Source organism: Manis pentadactyla, chromosome 1 (genome assembly GCF_030020395.1).
Source record: "Manis pentadactyla isolate mManPen7 chromosome 1, mManPen7.hap1, whole genome shotgun sequence".
NCBI lineage: Eukaryota > Metazoa > Chordata > Mammalia > Pholidota > Manidae > Manis > Manis pentadactyla.
The window spans coordinates 177058484-177077066 of record NC_080019.1 but is presented as its reverse complement, the minus strand read 5'-3'; the positions used below and the strand labels follow the sequence as shown (position 1 = coordinate 177077066).

The following is an 18583-nucleotide window of genomic DNA, read 5'->3' as shown; positions in this document are numbered from 1 at the left end:
TTTGTACAGTTTGTACTTGTTTTTATTTTCCAGAACCATGTTTACCATCTTTACTTGGGTTTCCAAAGACCTATCAGTACTGAGAAAGGGGTGTTTGAATTAGTAGATAAGATACTGTAGTTATCAGAAAGACATATCTCCTCCTGTGTGTTAATAAAATATTCTGTCTCCTACCATCTGTACTGAAAAATTTACTAAGGTCTTATCAAACCTGGACAGCTGGCAAGCTGGCCCCTGGACCAGATCACAGATCATATGTACCAATTCTTGAGGTCTTAGTGAATAGTACATTTACACTGCTTATAAGGAAACCTGAAATGCCATTTCTCTGTTACTCTGCAATTTTGCTCCTAAATCAGCATCTAAAGAAGTGGGGTCAGCAGTTCTAAATGACAGGTAAAGGAATTCTTATAGAACGTTGCATACCCATGGAGACTAATCTCAATTACACATTTGTGTTTTTCATGGCCATTTGGAAATACCGGGACAATTTTAGCAACACTACACAAGCTTTACAGTTTCATGGTAAATGGGAAGACATAGTCTCAGGGGCCTTGCTCTTTAATGTAATAGAAAATCCTGTCCTAGAACTGCCTCTATTATGGGAGAAAAATGGAGGCGATCAGCTCAGATAATGTAGTCTCTCCCTAGCTAAGTAGGAGAAAACAATGCTTGACGATGAGTGATGGCCAAGGCCAGGGCCAGGAGCTGAGGTCTGGGCAGAGTCTAGGGAGCCATTAGAGCTTTGTCTTCTTGGTCTCAAGGTTGATCATGTTCCCTTGGATGTGGGAAATCTGCATATCTGCTGTCTCCGGAATATCTTCTGTCCTTGTAGGAACATAGTAGTAGCCCATGATGGAAAAGATCAGGCAGACCAACAGCAGGAGACAGGAAAACAAGATGAATTCAGCCCACTGCAGGAAGAAATAAATACAAGGGAAGAATCCAGAGATACTTGAAGCTAAAGGGGTCTTCATAGGATGAGAACTAGGGAGCAGATTGGCCCAGGGTCACCAGTGTAGGCAGAGGTTTGCTAGAAGAAGACTGGTCTCACTGGCTTCTCCCCACATGGGCCTATGGTGGCCATTACCGCCACTCACACGTCTGGTTTCCTGACAGTCTGTGTATATCTAACCTGTCTTATGTCACAGCACTGAGTGGGGAGTGTGGGAGGCAGAGACGTGGGGGAAGATCGAGAAGATGAAGTTGGTGGGGAAGCCCTGGGAAGACACAGCTTCTGCTTCCCTCAGATCCATACCTGTCCCAGGCCGCTGAACTGCGCCACGATAAGCACAATGACGTTCCCCACCGCAATCGTCAACAACCAGGCTGCCTGGATTACCGACTTCATGCTAGAGGGAGCCTAGAGAGGACACAAGTTTGTGAGTAAATAAACTCCACAAACCACCCTTTTATGCCCCATGCATCTATCCAGAAAAATTCTCCCACAAGAGCTTCCAGATTTGAACTTCCCCCATGAAGTTCAGCTATCATATCGGTCACAGGGTGGTAGTAATGGTAACACAGTAATAATAAGATGGAGCTCTTAATTGAATATCTACATTAATTATATCATATAATCTTCATTATAACCCTAAGAGATGAGTTCTATTAGTGTTCTTATTTTATACATAAAGAAAAATTTAGAAGGATTTTAATTCACTTGCTTAAAGTTATATAGTAGATTATGTGGCCAAAATTTAGACATAGACAGTTTGATTCCACAGCCCATGTCTAAATTTTTTTTTTTGGTATCATTAATATATAATCACATGAGCAACATTATGGTTACTACATTCCCCCCATTCTCAAGTCCCCCCAACATACCCCATTACAGTCACTGTCCATCAGCGTAGTAAGATGCTATAGAGTCACTACTTGTCTTCTCTGTGCTATACTGCCTTCCCCGTGCCCACCCCCTACATTTTGTGTGCTAATCATAATGCCCCTTATTCCCCTTCTCCCTCCCTTCCCACCCACCCTCCCCAGTCCCTTTCCCTTTGGCAACTGTTAGTTCATTCTTGGGTTCTGTGAGTCTGCTGCTGTTTTGTTCCTTCAGTTTTTGCTTTGTTCTTATGCTCCACAGATGAGTGAAATCATTTGGTACTTGTCTTTCTCCACCTGGCTTATTTCACTGAGCATAATACCCTCTAGCTCCATCCATATTGTTGCAAATGGTAGGATTTGTTTTCTTCTTATGGTTGAATAACATTCTATTGTTTATATGTACCCCGCCTTCCTTATCCATTCATCTACTGATGGACACTTAGGTTGCTTCCATTTCTTGGCTACTGTAGATAGCGCTGCGATAAACATAGAGGTGCATGTGTCTTTTTGAAACTGGGATCCTGCATTCTTAGGGTAAATTCCGAGGAGTGGAATTCCTGGGTCAAATGGTATTTCTATTTTGAGTTTTTTGAGGAACCTCCATATTGCTTTCCACAATGGTTGAACCAGCTTACATTCCCACCAGCAATGTAGGAAGGTTCCCCTTTCTCCGCATCCTCACCAGCATTTGTTCTTTCTTTTCTTTTCTATGTTGGCCATCCTTACTGGTGTGAGATGATATCTCATTGTGGTTTTACTTTGCATTTCCCTGATAATTAGCAATGTGGAGCTCTTTTCATGTGCCTGCTGGCCATCTGAATTTCTTCTTTGGAGAAGTGTCTCTTCATATCCTCCAGGCAGATATTTGCTTTTTGGGTGTTGAGGCATGTGAATTCTTTAGATATTTTGGATGCTAACTCCTTGTTGGATATATCATTTACAAATATATTCTCCCATATCGTAGGATGCCTTTTTGTTCTGCTGATGGTGTCCTTTGATGTTCAGAAGCTTTTTAGTATGATGTAGTCCCATTTGTATTTTTATTTTGTTTCCTTTGCCCGAGGAGATGCATTCAGGAAAAAGTTGCTCACAGCCCTTATTCTTAATCTTTAAGTATCTTTTCCTAGAACCCAAACAGTATAGGCTACTATGCTGCCCTGCCATGATGCTGGGAGCAAGACGACAGTCTGTTCAGGGCCATATCTAAGGAATCTAAGGTCAAAAATTATGGAGGTCTTGGCTAGAGTCACATACCTATTTAAGGCAGTACCAGGATTAAAACTCACCATCCTCTGAACATTATCTCCATTTCCACTTTCAACCTGCAAAAACCTACCTGAGAATAAGAAAATTCAAGTCCTGTGACAGAGAACATGACCTCCCCAGCTGTAACCAGGACATATTGTGGTAGTTGCCATGTAATGGACATTTTGTTGGCTGGAATGTCTTCCATCTTCCAGGCTTGAGGACCCTGATTGGTGCTCTTAGTGAGGGAAAGAAGAAATGCGCTTGTCAGTAGTCTCAAGTAAATATTCCTAACCTACCACAGTCTATGATCCCTCACCTATTGGTATTTTCAACCTTTTGCTATCTTCAAAAGATTGAACAATTTCTACACAACTTCAGTTTTTTTGAAATTCCTTTTGGTATTGCTGCATTCACTTCCTGGCTTCAGTCAATCAGATACCATTATTGACAGGCAGAATATTTCGATATTGTAGTTTGGATTTCCCACGATTTTGACTGCTTTGATATTTTCATCCTGGCTACCATTTAAAATTTAAACAACATCTAAATTATACAAACATATTATTGAGAAAAGTCTAATTCCTTGTCTAATTTTCTATGTTTTTCATTTAAATTTTTATTTTACTAAAATGACATTTATCAGAATGAACTATTTTCTCAGTAACCCTTACATTGAAGATTTTGTTGATCAATTAAAAAAATCCACATCAAATATTGCCTGCTATTTTTAATTCTATGTACTGGTCATTATTTTTTAACTCAAATCTTACACATTCAAGTTTGTCAAAAAGATGTAACTTTTCTATAAAATTTTGGTCAAAAATAATTTTTTCAGGGTTAATTTTTTGTTTTTAATATCAACAAATATACAGGATTCTATAATTCTTTTGTCTAAAACTACTTTTACTATTGCAGGTTTTTAACTATGGTTGGTTTTATTTATATAAATTATGTATACTAATATTTGTTATTAAAAATGAAATATTTAAAATTGTATGTTTCTCAGAATATATGCAATATTAAAATCATATTAGGTAGTAGATGTAATATCTGGATATATGGTGAGATGAAAATGGCAGAATTAAAACATCAAGGCCAGGAGTCCTTGAAATAAAAAATCTTTGACGCCCAAATGCCCTTGATTCTCTGAGTCAAAGTGCCATTGGGCTCCAAAAAGTGATGTAAATTTTTCTTTAGTTATTGTGATTTAGATATTGTGAAAATCACCTGACTTAGGTTTGGGCTTTCTCAGCCTAAGAGAAGACCATGACCTGAGCTTCTAAATCAAGGTCACCAGTACCCTCAGGCAGACAATAAGTAAACAAAGTAGGCTGAATGGGGAATGATAGGGACTGTGGTAAAGTGGTTAGCACAAGCCCCATCTGAAGGGTACAACTACTATAGCACCAGCCAACTGACACAGTAATACCTGTTACAAAATCTTCTGATTTTGTTTTTAAGAATGTTAGGAATCCAGTTTCTTCGGTGAAATTTCTTGAACTTGAAATATTGTCAGTTAACAATAATATTGATTATTTTGGTTAACATCATGCAGGGCAAACAAAATAGGACTATGTAAGGAACTGGGCCATAAGGCCTCCAATTTATGATTTCTAATCTAGATGCTTATTAAATTCTGGCATTCCAAAACAATATATATGGCCTCTATCTTGAGCAGCACATGACAGACAGAACAAACAAATAATGGGATAATACCAAGAATGCAAGTGTTATGGATTGAATTATGTCCCCTGAAACTCAGATGTTGAAGTCTAATCCCCAGTACCTGATAATGTGACCTTATTTGGAAATAGGGCTGTTGCAGATATAATTGGTTAAGAGAAAATGAGGTCATTAGGGTGAGCCCTAATTCAATATGACTGGTGTCCTCATGAGGAGAAATTTGGACACAGACAAGTGTACAAGGAGAACTCCATATGGAGACAAAGGCAGAGACTGGAGTGATTCTTCTACAAGTCAAGTACCAACAGATATTGCTAGAAAACCAGTAAAAGAATGGAAAGGCATGGGACAAATTCTTCCTTACAGCCCTCAGAAAGAACCAACCCTACCAGCACCTTGATCTTAGACTTCTAGTGTTCATGACTATGATACACAAATTTCTGTTGTTTAAACTACTCAGCTGTGGTACTTTGTTATAGTAGCCCTAAAAACTAATATACAAACCAATCTTGAAAAGGAAGAACAAAATTGAAGGACTCACTTTCCAATTTCAAAACTCATTACAAAGTAACAATAATCAAGACAGTGTGGTACTGGCACAAGGATAAACATATAGTTCAAAGGAATAGAATTGAGAACTCAGACATAAGGCCTCACATTTATGGTCAAGTGATTTTTGACAAGAGTGCCAACCAATTAATGGAAAAGGAATGGTTTTGTCTACAAATTGTGCTAGGACAGTGGATATTCACATATCAAAGAATGAAGTTAACATCCTAGCTCACACCATATACAAAAATTAACTCAACATGAATTAAAGACCTAAATGCAAGAGCCAAAGCTATAAAAATTTTAGAAGAAAGCATAAGCAAAAATCCTCATGATCTTTGACTAAGTAATAGCTTCTTAGATATGACATTGAAAGCATAAACAACCAAAGAAAAAAATAGATAAATTGAATGTCATAAAAGCTAAAAATGTTTATGCTGCAATGGACACCATCAGTGAAGTTAAAAAGATAACCTATTGAATGGGAGAAAATATTTGTAGATCATATATCTGATAGCAGACATATCTAAAATATATAAAGAATGCTTACAACTCAGTAACCAAAAGACAGTCTAATTAGAAGTTGGGCAAAGGATCTGAATAGACATTTCTCTAAAGCAGATGTGCAAATGGCCAATAAGTACATGAAAATATGCTTAATATCATTAGCCATCAGGAAAATAGAAAGCAAAACCACAATGAGTACCATTTCACATCTACTAGGAGGGCTATAATTAAAAAGACACAAAAAACAAGCATTGGCAAAGATGTGGAGAAATTTAACTCTCATACATTGCTGGGATGTAAAATGGTACATTCATTTTGGAAAAGTACAGCAATTTCTCAAATGCTTAAACATAGAGTTACCATGTGACCCAAAAATTCCACTCCTAGGTATTATACTCAACAGAAGTGAAAACATATGTCCACAGAAAAACTTTTACATGAAAGCTCATAACAACATTATTTACAATAGTCAAGAGGTGGAAACAAGCCAAATGTCCATCAGCTGGTGAACAGATAATGTGTATTATACCATATGATGGAACATTATTTGGCAATAAAAAATGAAGTACCGACTTCTGAAGTGCAGGCTACAACATGAATGAAAAAAACACCTTGAAAAATAAGCCAAAAGAAAGAATCCAGATACAAAAGGCCACATATTGCATCATTCTATTTATATGAAATACCCAAAATGGGCAAATTTAGAGAGACAGTAAGTAGACAAGTGGGTGTTTAGGGATGGAGGTTTGAGAGCAAATGGGGAGTGACTGCTAATGGATATGGGCGTTGTTTTTGTAATGATGAAAATACTCTAAAAGCACACAACTCTGAATACACTAAAAACCATTGAATATATATATTATTGAAGATATATTCTTTCTATATATTGAATATATATTAATACATTGAATATGTTAATATATTAAAACCATTATGTGCTTTAAATGGGTGAATTGTATGATATATGGAATATATCTCAATAAAGCTGTAATAAAAAAATGGCATACCAAAGATACCAGGCTAATTAAATGAACTAAATAAAACTTTACAGATTATTCTCATCATACTTCTAGAAATGTTCATCTTTTTCTTATTCACTAACTTCTTTTTATATTTAATACAATGTCAAGAGTAATTAAATAAAATTAGAATCAGAATTGACATCAAAATTAGAATTCAGAGGTACCTTGCCCTGATTGCTGAGGCAGTTGCTTTCAATGGACCACAGTTAACTAATGCCCCCAAACTTTGTGGAGAAATTGACATTTGCTACTAATCTCCATACTTCAGACTGTGGATCAATTTCTAGGAAGCCAGAGACCTGCATGTGTAATCAGTCAAGAAGAGGTAAATAATCTTTGTTTTCTTGGGGCCATAATAAGACTGGAGCAGACCATGTCACCTCATAACAATGGCTCAAGATAAATTATGCCTCCCATTCCCCAAGACTCTGTGCCTGCTGCCAATGTTATCTTTTTAATGTCCCCTATGGACACCTTAGTAGGCTTTCTAAAGTCACTATAGAATCTACCGTCTTACACTGGAAATAAGTATGCGATCTTGTCTTGCCACAGATTCTTTGGACCCCAGGATAGATACAGACACAGACACAGATATATATACAGATATCGATTTGGACATATAGAAGAGAGAGTGGGGGTGGCCATGAGCTACTTACATTAGTAATAATAAACAGATAAGCTGCACCAAACTCGAGTAAGCCCAAATTCAATGAAAAGTCCTTATCTTTTGTTCTACAAGGCACTGCAGGGTATCTGGAACAGGATGAGTTTAAGTTAGAATAAACATCAGAGCTTAGAAAAGTGCTCCCACCTCCAGGGGAAAAAGTGATATCTCCATGCTGATGGTGAGTTGGTAGTGAAGCCACCACCCTTTTTTGAAGAGAGAAATCTCTAGGAATTAATTATTTTCAAGCTAGCTTTTTCTGCCCCTGATCTGAGCTCTTCATTGCCTATCAATTTTTTTTTAACCTTAAACCTGAATAAAGAAGGCACAAATCTTCTATTATGGACTTCAGTCTTTTAAGTCTTCTCCTCAAAGACTTGTGAATTCTTCTCATTTAAGTCTTATGAAATATTGGAACAGCATAAAACAGTGAGCCTGAAAGGACATACTTGAAGCAATGAGGTGCCAATAGAGGTACCAAAGGGTAGGAATGGGAGTCAATAACAATTTTGCAAAACTCTCTGAGACTGGCCTAGTTAATGACACAGCATGGCCTTCACAGTAATTATGATCTCAATATGTGTGCAGAAAAATGTGAGCCTGAGGAAAGGAAGGGAGACCCCAAAAAAGAACAGATATCTGTACACTCAAAATTAGCCTAGCTATACCTAATCCCCCTGATCTATAAGCAAAGAATGCATTTAAAAAACAATTGTTCATAAAAGCAATACATCCACAAAGGTAATGCTCTTACTCTCCTCTTCGCACAGTTGTGTAAGCAGACACACCATAGTCTTCAGCAACATTGAGGGAGATATCTGTGTCCAGGGAGATGTTGACCTCTTTATGTAAAGTGTTAACAAACCTAAGGGGAGAGAAATTGTTACAGATTAGGCAAACCCTCTCAAATAGGGCACCTGTTAAAAGGGTAGGGGCCTTTTCTGTTTTGTTTCCCGTGTATCCCCATTGCCTAGAATAGTGGCTGGCACATGAAAGGTCTGTGATGTATATTGTTACCTGGATGAACAAATGAACCTACCTGTAAGAAGGAATTGGTGGTCTTAGAAGTCCCTAACTTTCTCCTTCCTGAGGTATTATTTTCTCTAGCTGGGATGGACACTATCATGATCACCCATGGCAGTCTGAGTTTCCTCACTAATCCAGGTTAGATGCACCAATATCTTTCCCTCTTATAATAGTGGTACTCATCAATTGAGATTCCACTAAGAAAAATAATTATATACATAAATAAATATATATATATATTTATGCACACACACACTAGTATTTACATAAAACTGATACTTTATTCTCATATAAATGAAATCTGATTTGACTTCTCAAAACTCAGACTCCCAGCTCATAGTAGGTTAAGTTACTTTTGTTTTGAAGTCTGCAGACAATCCTGGGCCCTCTCAAAATGATCTTTCCAACCTTCTGAACCTGGGCCCCTCAACTGTCCTCTCAGTATGGGTTTTTGGTACATTTCTATTTTGATAGGTTTTGCTCTAGCCTCTGGTCTGTGGGATAAGAAGGGCAATTCCCTCTAGAATCCTTAATTCCTGATTCCTGGACTTCAGATAATCCTGCACTGACCAAGAAACTTACCCTTTCACCCCTTCTTGGATGTTCTTATGGCTCTCTGGCCCAGGGCAGTCCTATCATCATTGTTGTCTTGCTTATTTTAACCTGTTAACTTTTTCAGAAGCATATTCAAAAACAAATTATTATGAGTGTTCCACCCTTCAGCAAAATTCAGACTTTTTGTTAAAAGTTCTCTTCTAAAGTGCTATTCTCAACCACCTTTTCTTGATGGCCATAGCCATGTGCATCTATTTCATGTCCCATTTCTGCTGCAGACAGCAGGTGACCTCTTCAGTGTTCCATCTCTGTAAGTGTCTCTAGCTGTCTGACAAGATTTCCAGTCTTATCTGGATTTCAAATCAAAGCTTATGACTCCAAATGTGTTACTTTTACTCCATCATGATGCCTCTATAGGTTTATAATAAAAACTATACTTTAAAAACAAAGTAACAGTAAGAGATATTCAACTACCAGTAATGAAGGGAAGATTATTGCTCACTTCTACATTTCTCTCTGGTGATCTCAAAGAAGAAAGTACTCAGTTATTTTCCAGAAAGCAAGATAAGTGGATAAAATTCATTAGAAGGAATGTATGCATCAGAGCATAGAGGGCATATACGAATATTGTATTGTATTTATACCACATGGGAAAGCAAGCCTTTCTGCCTCCCTGTCCTGGAAGATGCTTTCTGACATGCATGTCCTTGACATTATAGAAGAGAGAAGTCCTGTACAAGACAAGTAGAATGTGAGGCCTTTTCGTCTGAAGCCCCACAGATCAGATGAGACTCAAAATTCAAGGGAGCAAGGTAGCCTGGGGTGTCCTTGACATACAAACCTCACAAATGTCATCCCATTGCTTGCTTTGTTTTCTGTATCCTTCACCTACAAATAGAGGAAAATAAAAAACACTTACAGCTGACAACAGGGAACAGCTAATCAGATAATTTGACCATTGGGCATGTCATGGTAAGTTATTGATGAGCCAGTCATCATACTCTAAGATAACAGTTTCAAACCAAGGCCATTCTTCAACTTACCATCATGCTGAAAATACTTTTTCCATCTTTTCTAATGATCAGACTGTACCAATTCTTCTCCTCCACAGAATGCTCAGTGTAGACAGACAAATTGTGATATTTTAGGTGGAAGTGGAAATCCTGGCTTTCTGCCTTCAGATGGAGTTTGGAATAGTGTGGCATTTTCTGCAGAATGAAGAACCGGTCACATTCACCTTCTACCCCATCTTGGATATCACAATCTCATAGCATCCCAGGGTAGGTAAGCTCATCAGATACTTTCAGCATTACCCTTTAACCTAGTCATTCCATTGCTAGTAATATACCATATAGAAGTAATTAGAGGCATGCATAAAGATTTATGAATAAGATGTTCATTATAGGATTATATATAATAAAAAATATCTATCTAAATAAACTATGACATAGCCATAGAATGGAATATTGTGTGTCCATTAAAATCATGTTCTCAAAGATTATCTAAGGACATGGGAAAATGCTTATGATGCAATTAATGTTAAGAAAAAATCAAGGTCAATACAGCATATATAGAATTTAAGCACTTTTAGAAAATTAGCTTGTTTATTCACATATACAAAAATGATAACTGTGATTGCCTCTGGGTGATAGAATTATAGGCAGTTTTTATGCCTTTCTACTTACTCTCCAATTTTCAACAATAAATGTATATTATTCATGTTAAAAACAGTATTCTAAAATCAACATTTCGAATGTGTACAGTGATAGTCATGAAAATATACAAGCCAAACTCTTCCAGAGGATGTGATTATTATTGAAATAATAATAAAAATAAGAACCTGTTGAGTTTACAATGTCTCATATTGCTAAGCACTTTTCATAAAATACTTATACTTACAACAGCTTATCACATAAAAAGTATTGCCCTTTTATAGATGTTGAAACTGACATTTAGAGATAAAATAACATGTTCAGAATCATATAGCGAGGGAGTGGCAGAATCAAATTAGATGGGGGCAGTTTGAATCCACAAGTGCACGCTTTTAACCATTGTATTATGCTGTTGCCTTGGTGCATTATCTGAATGTGTTTCTAATTCATTCAAGTCCATACCTCACCTGAAAGGATTTGATGGACTCTTCCAACAGAGGATTATTTTTGTCTCCCAGCACCGTTAACTTCACATCATCATCTGCCAGATTCAAGACTTGGAGTAAACTCTCTTGGGGACCTGGCCGGGGTGGGGTCATTTCCTTAGGACACAGAACACATGTCAGAATTACCAAAAAATTAACCCTTCGGGTACAATGAGAACACCTATCTCATTTCTATCTCTGATCACCTAGCCTACCTACACAGGAGGACACGTCATTTTGCATTGCTACTCTACCACTGTATCTACTCATTTATCACAAACACTCACATTCTTTCTTTAAAACAGATACTGTGCTAGGTCCCAGGGACTCAAGATGGAACAAGTCAGATGAGTAACAGGATGGGTATGGTCATCCCCTCCCGGAGATAACGATTTATTGAACTCACATCAATTTTTATCTCTACAGCTGCTGCAACAGCAAATGCCAGGCATGCTAAGATCATACCCACAGCCATTTTCCTCAGTGATCTGTAGAGGAAAGGGAGAGAAAATTATATCTAACCTTTAGACTCCAAAGGATGGGCACAAATTTAGACTCTAAAGGTTAGAGGATAAAATCTAAACCCTCAAGCCTACCATTAAAGACCTTTCCTGATTTTGTCCTAATTACTTCTCAAAGTATTTCCCAGAACTCCCCTTCACATATCCTTCTTTCTCCCTTTACGAAGTCACATGGAACTGTTCTCTATAATGCACCTCATCTTCCCACCTCTGTCTTATGATGGTTTTTCTACCACTATGTCATAACAAAAATAATAGTAATACAGCCAGATGTATTGAGTACTTACATATACCAGGCACTCTGCACTATTACCTCACTTTTCTCTTGTCTTGTCCCTGGCAGCAGGAATGCCTCTCTTTCTTCTCTACACCTCCCTGGCACTTTGCTTCTCTTCTTAGCGCACTTACTATATTTCACCTTGTGTAATAACTATCCTTGCATGTGTTCTAGCTCCCTTACTAAACAGTAAACTTCAGGGCAAGGTTTGTGCTTTTACATATGCATGGCACTTGGTACTGAACTCAATAAAATCTGCTCAATGAATGAGTAAATGACACAAAGCCTTTGAATGTAGTAAAGTGGTCATCAAAAGAAAATTGCTGTTAAATCAGGAATTAGAGGAGATTTTTTTTTTGGTCCAACTTTATAAACAATAACACTTCTGTGTAGAATGGGAGAAAAGCAGTAATTAGAGACAATTCCACTCCACTTTCACCAGGTCCCCACTTGTTTCATATGGGCAATAGGGGATTTAAATGGGTTAGTTGTCATCAGAGGCTTTGGGCTTAAGAGCCTATTCTGACATACTTTTGACTTTCCATGAACTTCAGACCTACCTCTTCAACATTGCACATTTAAGCCTGTAGTAATGGCTATATATTCCCTCTATGATAAGAATTAATTAGATCTAGCTCCCATCCTCCAGTATTAATAGGAATTTAGTCTAACTGGGGTAAACAGAAGCAGAAAAATTATAAACCAAAACAAATCATTATTAAGTAGAAAAGTACTGACATTAAAGTTTTATCAAGCTGCACAAAGAGTCGGTTTGGAACAACAAAGGAATAGTGAGCACTTACAAGAAGTTAATTCCACATTTGGAGACGAGAGGATAAATGACCAGGTCAAACAATGGGACGAAGATAAGAACCAGAAAGGGATTTAGAACCTGTAACACCACAGTAAAAAGGATTAGTGACAAGTGTTTTACTTTCATTAGGGTGAGCATGTGCCTTGCTTGCCTGTGCTCACTCTCTCTTCCAAACATACTTTCATCATACTAAGTGCAGAATGATTCTACATCTCTCAGTCCCTGTACACGCAAGACTCCATTTGCCTTGCATAGCACCTTAGCTTCCAAACATTTCAAGGAACCAGTTTCAGTCTGAACTTGTTTTTCTGTTAGTCATTTAGGAGCTCTTCCCTCCCATTTTCACTTTTCTTCTCCAGTTTCGCAGCCCAAGGGAAAATGTCACGGCCAGGAGAAAAGAAGGAGAAAAGGAAAAACTAGGGGTTGTTGAACAGGGGGTTAAAAAAGAAACTGGAAGTCATCTGTAAACAGAGATTCTGCCTTTGTTATTCACACACATGACAATATTTCCAAGATACTATCTTGACATGGGGAAAAAAATCCAATGCTTTTCCTGTTAGCTCAAACCTCACTCTTCCTGGAGTTGGGCAGGAGCTACTTACTTAACAGAGGATGTGAGAGAGAAGTGTGGAACTTAAGGAGAATATTTTCATCCCTGTGCTAAACCCTTCTCAGGACACAGGGAAAAAACATCAAATTATGGTTGGTGATCCTACTACCACAAATAGACATATAAATGAGGAAAGATAAGTCCCCGTGACTATAGAGAACTCTCCTACCTGTATCTGGTCCGGCTGAAGCACAAAAAAACCCTGAAACATAATAAATTACATTTAGATGATGGCTAAGGACAAGAAAAGCCTAGATCAACAATGTTGCTACTAAGCAGGTGAGAAGCATGAGATAAAATTCATCAGGTGTTTGGTTCAAGGTCACTATCATGCTTATAAGGGTATGTGGTGCACAGAATGGAAATGGCTTCAGGCTATGTTTGCTGAAGGCAGGTGGGCCTAATGGAGGACATTCTTTTCTGGTACTGTGAGTTCCTTAATTTGAGAGAGATTAGAGCCAGCATGTTTTATTAATCTCAGTGACTGCACCTGTAGGTTGTAATAATATGAAGGAAAGTCATCACGGCAGGGTGAAGCCTCCCACTGACACACAGTGTTTCCAAAGTTGTTTGCTAGGGGGTCAACAAGAGGACAGCCATGGTAACTCCTGAACAACCAGGGGAAGGGAAAGGTAAAATTGTTTGGTAGGCTCCAAATAGACTGGCTAATAAGACCCCAGGGTCATCCACCCTGCCCTCTTCACAAATGAGATGGTAGAAGAACAGTACAACGACCTAGGAAGCAGAACATTTGCGAGCAGGTGGAAGTTTGTGTTTGCCAAAGAATAGAGATTAGACAAAGAGAAAATAATGTTTACAACTTTCCCATTCTTCCCATATCCATATGTAAAATATTCTGTTTGCTGTGCTCCCTCCCTGAGAGACGGGGCCAGTTGTTAGTACCAAGAAAACCTGTTGCTGCTGTGCCCTGGACAGACTTAGATGGAAGAGAACAGTCACTCTCTCAGGTCTGTATCACTTCCGTTTGCCACCCTCTCAATACTTCCTTGTATATATTTAAGACTTTCTATGTTCCTAATTTCTAAAGATAAGATTCTGTTTTTTATTTCCAGACTGGCTTTCTTTACTTTGCCTACTCAGTACTTTTCATGCAAAAGACCTTCACCTTCCCTCGTGATCTTAGGTCAGTTTTCAGGCAAAAACACACAGAAAATTAATTTTTCCTTCAGGTAGATTAAAAAGAAAATAACAGACTTCTCTGAACAATTTCTTCTACTCACCAAATTCCCATTCATCCTGATGGCTTGCAAAGTCCATCGTGAGCCCTAGGACAGACAGACAGATGCTATTTTGAGAACTCCCCTTCCTCTGAAAGGGAAGGGGCTGGAAGAAGGGGAAGCTTTCAAGAATCTTACCTGCTGATCCAAAAGAGCCCAGAACATGGGCAATGGGATATAAAGGAATAGTATCCCGGTCAATGTCTTCACATCCATAATGAGCTGCTTCTGCGAGAAGGGGTAAGAAGGAATAGCCTGAACTGCCAGACATGGTTTTCCTGCTTAGAGTAGAAGTGCCCCAGGACAGTAAGAGAAGAATTCAGATGTGGCAGGAGGGAATCAGTTTGGACATTAGGAAAGACTCCATGGAGGCATCAGATGTTTCTGCAGTTCCAACTTACTGGGTATTTTTCGGCTGCCCAGTCCAGCCAGTGCTGTCGCTTTGGAATGTCCTTGGAACGGTTCTTGAAACGGTTGGAAAGAGCAAACTAGGGCAGAGCACAGTTATCAGAGGAGAGGCAAAAAGAAACCACCCCCTGCTTTTTTCAACTCATTATCCTTTCCCCCAAACACACATCTTTTAGGTGACTTTCTCCAACCTTTTGATTTCATCAGACATTGAATTTCAGAATATTTCAGATTTTTTCTTATCTATCCTTATATCCTGTTAGCAACATATAAAACTACATTTCAGAAGACTTTTGCCAATTTTAAACAATGGTTATGTTTTTTTCTTAATGCTTTAGTAGAGGCACAGAGGGAAAACCAATTAATCTGTTTGCCAAAAGGCACAGAAGTAGAACAGAAGTCATTGAGAAAAATGTATACCCATGTTTGAAGGCTTACATGTTCAGTATAGCATCTCTTTCCCTTAGATTGAAAAAGGCAGGTAAATAATTCATGGACTTACCCAGATACACTTGAGAACTTGAGCCACTATGTTTCCTTCAGGAGGTGATTTTTTGTATATTTTGCTTCCCATTGCAAACACAACTGCAGTGGACACACAGACAAGGCTCTTAACTTCTCACTGCTAAGGACAGACTGCTGAGGTTAGGAGTGGCTGGCAAACATTCTACAGCCAGGAAATTGACTTACACTTTCCAACTTCGCAGTTATAAAAATTATGAAAGCCAAGATAATAAAATGGCCAACTGGTAAGAGAGATCTTTGAAATGTTTGTGTCATCACAGAAATGGAAGTCATCTCTGAACTCACTCTTCTTTCTCCACTGCTATGTCTGATAATGAGGACAACTTCACTGATCCTCTTTCTTCAGTGTATTTCACATCTGCCCTTCTTTTTTATTGCCACTGCTATGACTTTTCTTTAGGACCTCACAATTTTTACCCTGGATTATTAAAATGGCCGCCAACTAGTTTCTCAATCCCTGGTCTCTTTCTTCTCTTACATGATGCCAAATTGAAACCTTCCTTATAGGCCCTATTTTATAAGCCCAAATTCCTGCAGGAAAGGCCTTCCCAAATTTGTTATTATCCCGATGGTTGTGCAAGATTACATGCTAGAAAGTGCCAGAAACTGCATTTTTGACCTGAAGCCTGACTCAGAAATCTATGCTCTTAACGACCAGAAAGCATCTCATTCACTCATTCTTGCATTGCACACTATGCTAGACACTGTTGGGACTAAAGATAAAAAAGACTTGGTCCCTGTCTGCAGTGTAGCTCATCTCCACCTGTATTTCCTACTTTATATTTCATTATACATACATGCTCTAACTATTATTATATTATAAATATATTACATCATTATATATATTATTATATTCTATTGTATATATATATACTCTAACCACTATTCATCTTTCCTACCAAAAATTCTCTCCTGTACTATTTCTGTTCTTGAGCTCATTCATTCCCTTAAGCTACATCTTTATTCTTTAACCACATCTCCACAGCTAATTATAGGTGAATTTTAATTTCTTATTTTCTTTTTGTTTTCCAAATTACTAACCATGACATGGTATTACTTTTATAGTTATAAAATAGTGAATGTTATTTTCTTTCAAGTTTATTAGCTTTAACTGAAGTCAGTGGGAAGACTCCTTGGTGTCCTCCCAGCTGTGTGTGTTCTTCTTTAATGGACTTTCCAACTCCAGCAAGATGCTCCTCTAGCAGACAGTCTACCAGACGCCTTCCTCAGTGAGCAGCACTTTCTTTCTTCACACTCCCGAAAACCCAATCACCTTACTTTTCTCTGCCTTAACTTTGTAAATTCTCTATTCCTCTAGGTCAGATTCACTCTACCACTTTTTCTTTATTCATTCTCTCAGTTTCCCCAAAGCTTCTCCAAATAGCATGCTTTACCTACCCAGCTTTCTTATTGTTGACAGAAAAAACAGTTCAGAGATCAAAACTGAAGGAACAAAATGGCAGCAGACTCAGAGACTCCAAGAGTGAACCAGTGGTTACCAAAGGGGAGGGGTGTGGGAGGGCAGGTGGGGAGGGAGGGAGAAGGGGATTGAGGAGTGTTATGTTTAGTACACGTGGTGTGGGGGGATCACGGGGAGAACAGTGTAGCACAGAGAAGGGACACAGTGGATCTCTGGCATCTTGCTGCACTGATGGACAGTGACTGCATTGGAGTATGGGTGGGGACTTGATAATATGGGTAAATGTAGTAACCACATGGTTTTTTCATGTGAAACCTTCATAAGAGTGTGTATCAATCATACCTTAATAAAAAATTTTTAAAAAAAAGAAGAAAGAAAGAAAGATAAAAAAAAAAAAAAGTTCAGAGAAAGAAGGCTAATTATTCCTTAGTTGACAAGTGGGCAGATAAAAAGGTATCTAGACAAGAGGAGGATTTTGGATGGGAAATAGACTGCTCCTGAAACTAAGAATGATCCTAGAAAGAGGCTGGAAATATCAGAAATTCTGGTCTCAATAGTGACAGTGGAGTGATAAAAGGAAGACCATGTAATCAACTTGGACAAGGTCGCACTTAAATTTGAAGACCACTTCACTAAAAATCAGTAGGGACCTTGAGTTTCTCTACTATCTCCTCCTTGTAGTAGTTGATGTTGCCTCCTACTTCACAAAGAAAATATAAACCTTCAAATGCAAACTCCCTTAACTTCCTGCCTCCAAATCTATTGATTCCTGTATCCACATCCATCCTCTCCTCCCTCCAGTTAAAAGTTTAAGGTGACATTCCTTCTCCTACACAAAGGTAATTCTTCCATGTGTGCTTTTATTCTGGTTACGCTGTCTTTATTTCGCATCTTCAACCTCTATCTCTATGGGAATCTTCCTAATAATATTCAAGCATGCCTGATACACTCTCTTGACAAAACAGTTTTTCCTTTCTTACTCTTACTCTCTTGCCGATCTACTCTTACCAGTCCTCAATCTCCACCAATCTAACAGAACTGATATAACCAAATCAGTGAACTTCTTGTTGCTGTATTCAATGGAGTTTTCACTCTTACCTCAATTTCCCACTCAGTAACGTTTGTTACTCTGAAAGGCTCCCTTCTTGAAATCCTCTGGGTATTCATGATAGCATGGCCACCACTTTGGCCATTCTTTCTCAGTCTCATTTGTGGGCTTTTCCTCCAAGCCTATCTTTTAGTGCTGATAATCCTTAGGGTTCTATCCTAGCCCTCTCTTTATCTTATTCTTATCATCTCTTAGTTATTTCATCTGTTTTCATGGCTTAATTGCTATCTGTATTTCAAAAGCACCAGATCTTTATCTATAGCCCAAACATTTCTTTTGAACTCTAAACCTGTATTTCCAAATAACTGTTTGAAACTCCAATTAGATGTTCCACAATCATCTAAAATGTAACATGGCCCAAACCAAATTCATTAGTATTGCCCCAAACCTGTTCTCCCTCCCTCATTATCTCAGTGAATGATCCCACTAATCTATCCAGCTGCT

The 18583-nt window shown here is 38.2% G+C and overlaps 1 protein-coding gene across 1 annotated transcript in view; it reads right to left on the bottom strand.

Moving 5' to 3' along the window:
* SLC15A2 (solute carrier family 15 member 2) overlaps window positions 1–18583 on the bottom strand; it is a 30689-nt gene continuing 12106 nt past the window's right edge. Inside the window, exons 8-22 of the mRNA XM_036883440.2 lie at window positions 15589–15671; window positions 15080–15166; window positions 14817–14906; window positions 14682–14726; window positions 13610–13642; window positions 12820–12908; window positions 11625–11706; window positions 11201–11335; window positions 10125–10289; window positions 9923–9969; window positions 8255–8365; window positions 7493–7589; window positions 3164–3310; window positions 1259–1363; window positions 1–914 (exon numbers count right to left, since the gene is read on the bottom strand). Coding sequence (XP_036739335.2) covers window positions 738–914; window positions 1259–1363; window positions 3164–3310; window positions 7493–7589; window positions 8255–8365; window positions 9923–9969; window positions 10125–10289; window positions 11201–11335; window positions 11625–11706; window positions 12820–12908; window positions 13610–13642; window positions 14682–14726; window positions 14817–14906; window positions 15080–15166; window positions 15589–15671 — 1493 coding nt within the window. The 3' untranslated portion in view covers window positions 1–737. The remainder of the gene's footprint in view (window positions 915–1258; window positions 1364–3163; window positions 3311–7492; window positions 7590–8254; window positions 8366–9922; window positions 9970–10124; window positions 10290–11200; window positions 11336–11624; window positions 11707–12819; window positions 12909–13609; window positions 13643–14681; window positions 14727–14816; window positions 14907–15079; window positions 15167–15588; window positions 15672–18583) is intronic.